The sequence below is a fragment of the Lactuca virosa genome, chromosome 8, assembly GCF_052849685.1.
Source record: "Lactuca virosa cultivar CGN04683 chromosome 8, Lactuca_virosa_CGN04683_v6, whole genome shotgun sequence".
Classification (NCBI taxonomy): domain Eukaryota; kingdom Viridiplantae; phylum Streptophyta; class Magnoliopsida; order Asterales; family Asteraceae; genus Lactuca; species Lactuca virosa.
This window is the reverse complement of record NC_136433.1, coordinates 119,432,060-119,443,378: the sequence shown is the minus strand read 5'-3', so window position 1 is coordinate 119,443,378 and position 11,319 is coordinate 119,432,060. Positions and strand designations below refer to the sequence as shown.

The 11,319-nt window shown below is 34.8% G+C and overlaps 1 protein-coding gene across 1 annotated transcript; it reads left to right on the top strand.

The window, feature by feature from the left end:
- Window positions 1-8,051: 8,051 nt before the first annotated feature.
- LOC145132854 (uncharacterized) lies at window positions 8,052-10,651 on the top strand. The gene is made up of 2 exons (XM_079067793.1): window positions 8,052-8,901; window positions 9,395-10,651. Exons 1-2 carry the CDS (start codon window positions 8,082-8,084, stop codon window positions 10,564-10,566), a joined length of 1,992 nt encoding a protein of 663 aa, XP_078923919.1. The 5' UTR covers window positions 8,052-8,081; the 3' UTR covers window positions 10,567-10,651.
- The last annotated feature ends 668 nt before the right edge of the window (window positions 10,652-11,319 follow it).

The window sequence follows — 11,319 nt, the reverse complement described above, 5'->3', positions numbered from 1 at the left end:
GAGGATGTTGGCTTCTTATGTCCATGAAGTTGCTGCAATGGATCAAGAGATTGCTAAAGTTTTGACGAAGAAACCTACTGTAAAGCCAACTGCAAAACCTGGAGATGTGAACAAGATGAAGATGGGACAAATTGATTCTACACATCTCACAGTGATGTTCACAAGAGGCAAAGCTGACAGATTTCTTTTTGCTCTTTTTGATAAGCATCTGTTCTCGATGGACTGCTTGGAGCACATAATTAATATCATCCATCGATGCAACAAGAACTCTGAGGCAGACAAGAAGAACTTCACGGACATGCTTCGGTGGTATATCACTTTTAGTCATACTCTATTGGCCATTATACCGAAGGTGTTCAAGACTATCAAGAAGTCTTCTAAAGCTCAACCGAACTGAGCTCTCGGCTCCATTGACACAAAGGGGGATATTGTTGAGTATATATGTTGCGTCATGGGCTTAGTTTTGTATATCCGGATTGGGCCTGTCCATCTATGATTATTAATTAGGGTTAAGCTATAAATAGTGCATGCATGTATGCCTTAGATATTGTCGTAATTATTATCATTATTGCTTTTGTAACCCTAAACACCTCTACAGTCGAAGTTCTTAATCGAGCTCTTCTGAGGTGTTAAAGCTTAATCATTCGACATCAGTTAAACCATTCCTGTGTTCTTCATTACGTCTTTAATTGTTTTTCTGCTTAGAATCTATCGATCCTACTAGAACTTTGTTCTAACAAGGTTAATTGAACGACTAATTTAATTAACCACTACAAGTCTTATGTAACCCGAATAATTAACTAGGAAATTTATTAGTTTAATCAACTGGCCATTGTTTAAATTGATATGTTTTCTAAGGATTAGTAATAGCGAATGTGAACCTAATCACTTAAATCGGTAGCCAATAGCAATTAATCCATTGCACTTGCCATAAAATCAACCATAGGAGTAGATAAACCGAACCTAAACAGAAGTCTTCTTATTATTGAATTTAGTTGATTTTTACTTGTTTTAGATGTTAGTTATTTAATTTGCGTGTTAGTTAGTTTGTCTAAGTTTCTAGTCTTGTAAAATTAGAGAAACCCTTTTACTTTTATTACTTGTTTTAGTTAATTCTAGTTATTAGTTTAATTACCGTTCCCTGAGTTCGATACCCTGCTTATTCAACTATACCACCAATTGACAGGTCCACTGCCTTTTGTGTGTCTAATTTATATTTTAAAAAGTAGGATAAAACTAGTTCGTTTCACACACATCACTATGCTTAGTGATATGCCTCATATCTGTTCTGGCTATATGTTTTCCATAGCATATGTTGATGTAGTGAGGTTGGGATGAGACTGTACTGCTTAGTGCTGCCTGTCAACAAACCCGGTAATGTTTAGATCGGTACCTTATATGTATGCTTATCTGTTATGTATATGTCGCCATGGTTTGCATGTGTGTGGTTGCGTTGAGGCGGACCTGCTGTATGCTGAAGGCTAACAGACCCAGGGCGGCCCAGATAGACTAAAGGCCCAACGGGGCATACCAGTCAGGCCGAAGGCGCGGAAAATGGTCCAGACAGGCTGATGGCCCGGTAGGGCGGTCCAGACATGCTGAAGGTTCTGAGAGTGGGCCAGATAGGCTGAGGGCCCGGTGAGGCAGTCCAGTCATGCTGAAGACTCTGTATGCATGTTGTGTGTTTATGATATTGTTCGGTATGGCGTTGGTACTTTGGGGGAAACTCACTAATCTTCGTGCTTACGGTTTTCAGTTTATTGTTTCAGGTGCTTCAGATATTTTTGGCAAGGCGAAGGCGTGACCGTACACATCCTCGCATTTTGGATTTATGATTTCTGGGAAACTCTGATAATGTCAATGTTTTGAAAACTAAGATTGAAACGGATTTTGATTATAAACAAATGTTTGGAACCAACAATTTTTGTAAACACTTCTATAGAAAAAGGGTTGTTTTGAAAAGTTTAAATTTATCATGATTTTTAAGGATGTTACAAGATTGCAACAGAATCTGTCTTGGGATGCATTTGGAAAGTCATCTGAAGCAGCACTTACTGGAGCAAAGTCGAATAAACAAATGGAACCTCAGCCACGTACCTCCTTACCCTTTTTTTCCTTAATAAATTATATTTTCTATAGCTTATTTTTTTGTGTTCGAAATCTTAATGATGATGGCTTATGTTGTGCAGGCAACCCATTCGATTGGAACACAACTCAAATGCACCAGCAGCTGCAGCAGGTATTGAATATTCTCAGGTGTAATATGAAGGGTTTCGAGCAATACAACATTCCTATGGTGTACATGCAAACCCTAATAGCTTTTGGATCTAGTTTGTCTAATGAACATGCAATTGAATATCCAAAGCCATAAACCCTAGATCTAACATATTATGAACTGAAATAAGGTTTAGAGATTACCTTTGATTGTTATATAGCAATAACAATCAATCCTTGGCTTCAGAAAGCTTAGTGTCTCAAGTGTTGCACCTCTAATGGAGTCACAAACACCACTAAGCAACTAGGATGAAGAGGGAGGAGAGAGGAGGCACCAAAAACGGCTGGAAACCCTAAAGGAAGTATTCACCCCGTTTTTGGGGCCATAAGGGTTCCTTATATATGCTGGCTATTAGGGTTTACAGCTAGGAAACCCTAATCTGACTGCTTAAGCCCTATGCAGCCCATGGACTCCCTCTTTAGAAGCCTTGGACGATTTCTAATGGGTTTCCCCATAGAATTCGTCCACTCCAACTTCTATGGAGTCCATTAGCCCATCTATGTAATTATCTTATAATTACACAATAAGTCCCTTAAGTTTAATTAATCTCTTTTAGCCACAAAATTAATTCTTGACTAATATTAATTAAACAATATGATTTCTCCTTTAATATATTATTCTCATAATATATTAATAAATCATAATTAAATCTTTCTCTCCTTAATTCATCCTACATATTGCTATGGTGAAGGCAACCCAAAAGGACCATGCTCATAACCGGGTCAAGTACATACCAAAATAGTTATGGACTTAGACACTAATCCAACATAATACCCCTTTTATTCCTTCAATTTGGGCTAGAAAATATGAGTATGTTCTTAATTTTTGTTAATATTTTTTTATTTTCACTTTTCATGTAAGGAAATTTGGGTCGAATCTTTTAGGTGGCACATGTTATACGAGAACAAAGTATATGGTTTGCATATGAGATCTTAGAGATGTTCTGTGACTTTGTTCTTGCACGAGTTTCTATTATTGAAAGGAAGAGGTAAATCCATTTGAAAAATGCTTACACCTGTAATTTGTTCTTAATGTTGTTATAAATCGGTAGAGTAGCATTATTTATAACTCATAATTTAAATTACATTTATGCATTTAAACTATGATTAGGAAACTTGAAAGAACAATAGGTTCAGTAAGTGATCTTAAATACAATCAAATTCTAAGGGTGTAGTTTGATATTTCACTTTCTACATAACCCAAAAGATTTTACCTGGTTATAAACATTATACATTATCATAATTGTTTTTTAGTTTTATACTATTTATGATTGTTTCTATTCAACTTTGAGGACATTTCATTTTTCTGACTACTTCTACACTACAAGAAAATCAGATGATGTAGGCGAAGTGGTCAATCATCTATATCACAAATACTCTGATATTCCCATATATATATGTTGTTGGAACAAGCCTTGGTGCCAATATTTTGGTACAACTTTTCAGCTTTTAGTACAAAAAACTGTTTCTAACTAATATGCAATAATAAAGATTGATGAATTATAGTAAGAATGACTGATCTTGCAGGTGAAATATCTTACTGAGGAAGGAGATAATGTACCTCCTCGATGGCATAAAAATGACAAAAATCTGGTAAAACTGGATGGAAATGTTGATGATGTTTGGAATAAAGGAGAAGGGTACTATGGGAAATTTGAGGGATCAGTAGCTATGTATGATATAAAATTGCATGTTGTGAATTGTAGGTTTCTTACCTATTACTATTATCAGTAAAAAAGGATATACAAAATTTCGTCTGAGGTTGACATGGATTGTTGTTGCTGTTGGACTAAAGAGGAGGTAGGGGTAAAGTGGGAAGGAGTGCAGGTGGGCTGGCTAGGTTGTGGAAGGGATACCTAAAGGGTTGCTTGGGTTTTGTGTCTTCCGTTTTACTTCAATATGGTTGACTTGAGCAGGTTGTTATTATACTACTTTCTGAAATTGAAGTGTAGACGCATTGGTTGATGTGATTTTTATCAGTTTATATAAAATATTCCATGAATCCTTTTAATTGACAAATTAATTCCTAAATTTGCGAATTGGATTCTGTTTTTCAGGTCAAAATGAGGAAATTAGTGTATACGAACAAATGTAGCATAAAAGTGTTGATGTTTTAGTCGGTTAGTGGGTGGAATCAACATCATTTATTTGTTCTTACTGATGGTCAAGGGCATATAAGTAATATTAACCTAACATTTGCATTTTGTGGGTATTATGGAAAACGGTTTGCAAGTCGAGTTCAAATGATAGAGGATGAATCGATACTAAGGGCCAAAAAAGAAAAGAGAATGAAAATAAGAAGAAATTGAGCTCGACTTCTTTAAATAATTTATAATGGTTATGTTGTTCATCTTTTAAGTGTTTGATATAGGATTAAGTCATTTTGATGCTAAATTATCCTTTAAAATGTCTAGTTGACTCATCGATTAACTAAGGGTTTGATTGTTCTCCTTGCAGGTAGGCTTATGTAAACATGGGCGTAGATAACAGGGGGCTGCCGGATGCTCTGCCCCCTCATTCTCCTTTAAAAGTCCAAACTATAGTATACAAGTGTATGTATAATTTGAAGCCCACATAGGTTTTCTGTGATACAAAACCATGTCAATCTTTATTAAAATTTCAATTAATATATAGAAAAATAATAGGGTTATGACTATGAGTAAACTTGGGGCCCACAATTAAAATCTCATAGACTTCAGTACTTCACCCATATTTTAGTTATGGATTTACCTCCATTTAGTTTAATTGGTTTAATTTAATTAGTTTCATTATGGCTCTTTTAACTGCCGATTAGCCAATATAGTATGACTCCTATATATGTAAGATTTTTTTTACACTATCGTTCAAGACCTTTTTCGGACACAATATAAGCCCCCGTTATTTTTAAATCCCGACTCCGCCCCTCTATGTAAAGCTGGACACAACCTATTCATAACGGTAAATAACTGCATTTTTATAGGTTTTACCGGTTATACATGTATCTTTTTATAAGTTTGACAACAGTAGCAGAAAATTATAGCCCACTTATCTTTATTTATTCTTAGGACTAATTTAGTCCAGTTATCTAGAATAACAACTACATAATTTATCTATTGTTTATAATATACTTCTATTTTACAGTCGAAAGAACTTAAGACCATCAAAGACAGCACCTAAGGAAAACACCAAGCAACGGCAAAATGGTCAAAACAACAGAAAACACTTTAAAATGTCAAAACAGTATGTGTCTGTGTTGTGTGTGTTTTTACTATGTATCTACGTGCATCTGTGATGTGTGTGTTTGTGGGTTGTTTGAGTGTCCCTGAATTTATGTACAATTTCAAAGTCCTACTACTTACTTCTATTTTTATTTGTATTCGTTTTCAAGAAGTTGGAAATTTACCGATAAAAACATACCCTTTGCCCCACACGGAGCGTGGGTACACCTCCCTAGTTCTTATTAAAATCATCCTTATAAAACCCCTACTAACCATAAAAGAAAATTTGATAAAACACATCATGCTTATTGTCTCATCTCGTTTTAGGTCTGTGTATATATCTCTACACACTTCTAGTGATTCATATGAGGTATAGATTATTCTATTATTGCCGAGCGTCAAAACCCCCCTCCACATCAGTGAAAAAGCTTGTCAACAGTAAAGACTCGGTAAGGTTGTGCTTAGTTCCACATAAAACCTCATCATGTCGAGGTGAGGGGGAGTGTTCTCTCCTTGCCGACCTCACCTTTGCCGAGTCCCTCTTCATCCCATTCCCTGCAGCCTTACTGAAAATGATTCAACAAGAACAAAGGAAACAGAGCATTATAACTTTCCCAATAAACAAAGGCGTTAATGACCCGAATAATCAATGAAACGTGACCTATTTAAGCCAGCCCGCACCCTTTGGAGTTGAAATATAGACATTCAATTCGATCATCGATGTAATGTCAAAGTATGGAAACCAGGGTTTATGATTTCTGTTTAGGGTTTTGATGTTTCAGCTAACAGCAACACCAATGGAGGGATTGAAGGTACCCAATGCGGAATTGGTGGCGTATATACGTCCTCTGAAGTCTAAAAATGTCTCTCAAGCCATCTTTGGTGAACTAAGTTCACTGCTTTTAAAGTAATTCTTCTTCCTTTTATGTATAATATTACCGAACTTGGATACAATATTTCTCAATGAAAGATGAAGCGATCTCTTACGAAAAGGAATTCAGATTCCATTGCAAGAGAAGTTTTATAGTTAGGTTTACTAGTTGTTCTTGATTAACATCAGATGGCTGATATATTCGATAATTTGATCAGAAAATCCTCGGTCCTTGGTAGAAACCATTATAGGAAAGAATCCACTTTATATTATGTATTTTAAAGATTTTATTAAACAGGGCAAAATTTATAGCTCCTGTCAGTTATATGATTTTTTAAAGCAAACTCACTACCATCATACATTGTGTCTCCTGATCGATGGCTATACCCGCTCTTTCATAAAAAGAAAAAAAAGTAGGTTTTGTGGTAATGTGGGTGGTTGCTATATTTTATTTTCAACACTTGAATAGATATATTTTATTTTCTATCCACTATGGACTATTAGAAATATTGGTTCTGTGAAATGAAAATTAAAGTAAAAACTTAAATACACTTGTGGGTTAACTGTTTCGGAAACTTGAAGATTAGCTCTCAACTTCCTCTGAATTTTCATCAGAATTTTCACTTACTTCTTCCTCCTCCTCTTCATGATCAGGATAAACATTCATGGGATTGTCCTTAGTTAAACTCCCAAAAGAAAATAAGAAAAGCATAAGAAACATCTAAAGATGCCTAAGCCTGCGTTTGTTACAAATGACTAGACTAGATGGGAGTGAGGGGCATTTATGTCTTTTGCAAAACGAGAGATGACATGTCCATCAATGTATTGTAGTCATCCTGAATGAATCTAAATTGGTGGATTGAATGAATCTGATCTGGTGGATTGAGTGTCACTCCCACACAAAATTATTTGTTTGAAGCTGAATTTTGTAACTAATTACACAATTATAATACAAAAACAATTTTCAAGGTGATTGATTGTACATGAATAGTCGTTAACATGGTGATAGGTATGGAAGAAAATAAAAATTTATAGTATAACTTAACATTGGGACTTATTCCTTATTTATTAGAGGGGTGGTACTAAAGATAACAAAAAGGAAAAGAGTTATACTATGCTTTTGTTTGTTTCAATTGTGTTTATTCCTTAATTATTAAACTTCACAAAGAACAAAACATAAAACCAAATCTAGAATAATGAAGATTTTGAGAAACATATATTGTCCACATTAGAGTATCATACTTTTTACCAACCAGTATTCATAGAATACATCGTAAATTAAGTAGTTTCTTGATATAAAAGCATTACATGCAATTCCATAAAAGCCATGGTAGTTGGTAGTTGAAGCTTTTATTTATGCAAGCGTTTGGCAAAGTAGTTGTTAGCTTCTAAATGTATTAAATTAGTTAAAAACTAAAAGCTACTTGAAATAGTTTTTGGATTTGAAGGTTTTTGTTTAGCATAAAAGCTAGAAACTTTTTTTTTTCTAGTTTTTTATTAAAAGCTAAAAGCCAACATCCTTTTAGTGAAAGAGAGGGAACATATGATTCGGTTGGAATGGATAAAGGTGGCATAGATGCTTGCTTAGAAAAGGTGAAATGAATGACAGAAAAGCAAAAGACATGCGTGCGTACTCAGTTTCATGAGTTTGTGACAAATACATTCTTTTCATTGCATTAAATAGTCTGTATAAGGCGTCCCCAAACAGCATATCATAAAGAGAGAAACATAATATCATAATGGAGGAAGTTGAACACGAGCATGAACTAAAGCTCATTGATATGCATCTAAAGTATGCAGATCGACACGTTGAAGATGATGATGAAGTTGTTTTTTTGATTGCCTGGGGGGAAATTGGAACTCTATGTCACAGATGTAGACAACAAATCAATTTGCTCCATAGGTACTACTACAAATGTATGGGAGAGATGTGTACTTTCTCAGTTCACGAATTCTGTTATGACCTCCCGAAAACTTTAGAACACCCATTACACCCACATCCCCTTATCCTAACCCGCAGTCGTTTCGGTCAAAGTTTCGAAAATAGATGCAGAATTTGTCAGACGCATCATGAGAATTCAGACGTACATTATCAATGTTTCTTTTGTGATTTCTTCATTTATGTAAGCTGTGCCCTGAAAATAGAAAAAAACACCATCCATCATCCTAGTCACCCTCACTTGCTAATGTCTGCTATTGCTAAGCACATTTTGTGCGAGTGTAGTGCTTGCGGGAAAAGACATGAGGGGGTGTTCTATCAATGTACCACTTGTGTTGGCTTCACCATACACAAGGATTGTGCTAAGCTACCAAGATATTTGCTCATCCAAGAGAGAACAGATGGTGCCTTTTATCATATTCATCCACTCACCCTTTCATATTCCTTCCCGGAAGAAGATCAAAAAGCCAAACATCATCCTAGATGCAGAGTAGGCACTAATGGTTTTTATGATACGGAGAATCTTTGGATTTACAAATGTGATGTCTGCATGTACTATGCCCATCTGGATTGCGCAACATCAAGAGGAGAGCCATTCATGTCTATCTTCTCGCCTGCTGGTAATTAATTAATCCCTTTAACCTTTATATGATGATTGTTTAACTGTTTAGCGATTGAATGATGAGATAGGGAAAAGTTCAATAGAGAACCATAATTATTGGTTCTTCAAGGAACCAAATCTTTTTTTCAATTTCGAGAGCTTATTCTTTATCGAAAAAAAAATCTAAAAATATCTAAATTCATATATTAACATTGTGAATGTGAAAAATATTTTTCGGATTCACCGTGTGAATCCGGATTCACCGTGATTCACATTGTGAATTTTCAAAGATTCACATTGTGAATTTGACGTAAAAAAAAATCGAATTTGATATCATTGGAAAAAGGATAAAAAGTTATAAATTTCTGTATTTTTAGTTTTTTTTTTTTGATAAAAAATAACTTCTAAAAGTTGAAAAAAAGATTGGTTCCTTGGTTCCTTGATTAATTATGGTTCTTTATTGAACCTCACCCTGATGAGATATACTAATTAATTAATTTCCAATCTATCAGGCTCAGGCAAATCAATTAAAAATTTTGAAGATGTTGACCATCCTCACCTTCTTCATCTCCCATTCCCTGATGAATCTTATAGCCTACCAAAACGCTTGTTTTTCAAAGAAAGTGGAACATTCGTAATTGATAAGGTAAACTTACAACACATAAGTCATCAACACCCTCTAATTCTTATTCATCACACACAAACCTCCTCCTCAAAGATTAATTCTTCTTGGTTATTAAAGTGTCATAACCCAATGAAAAAGACCCGGTTGCTATGCAATGGATGTCTCAGACCAATCACGTCCACCATGCCTTTTTACAAATGCCCTCACCAGAGTTGCAATGACTTTGCTCTCCATGAGTGGTGTACTCGACTTCCCCAAAAAATAGAAAACCACCCGGGTCACCCAGAACACACCCTCCATCTCATGTATTCACACGTCCTTCCTCACTTTTTTGGTGTGTTCCTTTGTGATGTTTGTGATCTACCTTGCAATGGATTTTCCTATTGTTGTGTCGAATGTGAATACTATGTTGATGTTGGTTGTGGGCTTATACCTAAAGAAATCACACATAAATCTCATCCGGATCACCTTCTTTCAATAGTCCGAAAACCTTTTTATCGTAAATCTTGCCATATATGCCTCCTACCTTTTAGATGGACCAGTTATGCTTTCCCTATTATAGTTTATCGTCAAAAGGATCCAGTTTTCTTCAGCTGCAACATTTGTGATGTATATATACATCCAGAATGTGCTTTGTTATTATCCGAAAAAATCATGCACAAGTGTGACAAGCATCTTATGCACCTAAGTTACCTTCCGATTGAGAATCATAAGAGCGAATACTTTTGTGAAATATGTGAGGAGGATTTGAATCCTCATGAATCTTTCTATCATTGTCATGATTGTGTTCAATCTATACATACTGCTTGTGCTCCGTTGATACTTCAGTGCGAGACAAATACATATACATGGGAGCAAAGAAGCATTTATTATTACGTGAATATAAAGTTTGGGGGGAATTATAACACTGATGCTCACCCACATCCTCTCTCATTTTCTCAAGCTATTATGTCAGATCGTGAATGTAAAATCTGTCGCAAGAAATTACACTGCCAAATGATCTTTAAATGTCACGAGTGTGAGTTTGCACTAGATTACAAGTGTTGTCCGAGTTTATGATTTCTCTCTTTGTAATTGTGACTACTCTTTGTTACATATCCCCCCCCCTTATTTTATGTGTAAATAATACAATAAAAACGTGGCTTTCGTGTGTGCATGTTAACTCTTGCCAGCCTTTTGTTCATATATAGGAAATTAAGCATATATTTATAATTATGGAACTCGGTGACTATTCATATAATTTATTGTGTATGCGAAAACATAAATTGAATTGGTAAAGGAAATTGCAATTCAAGCAGACAAGAAAAATGAACGAATCCATGAAGAGTTTTTAGCTTCTGTTATTACTTGATGAAAGCGTACAACCGGAAAGAAAACAAAAAGATTATATGCAATGCTTCAAACACGTGTGAAATGCATATCAACCCAATACCAACCACCTTGTAACATGCATCGCCCCCTATCACACACTTTCAATATCCAATTCTTGATATGTGACTATTAGTGAAATATATTTAGATGTATAAATCTGTGTAATTAGAGAATATATATATATATATATATATATATATATATATATATATATATATATATATATATATATATATATATATATATATATATATATATATATATATATATATTATCCCTTCCTAGTTTATCAGGATTTTCTGTAAGTATATATATACTCAAATATCTATGAGAAGGCAGATAACTTTTACCATTCTGTAGTGGCAAATCTAGTAGAAATAAACTCACTTTTACCTTTCTTTAGTGGAAAACCTATTAGAGATAAACTCAAAGTCTCACAGC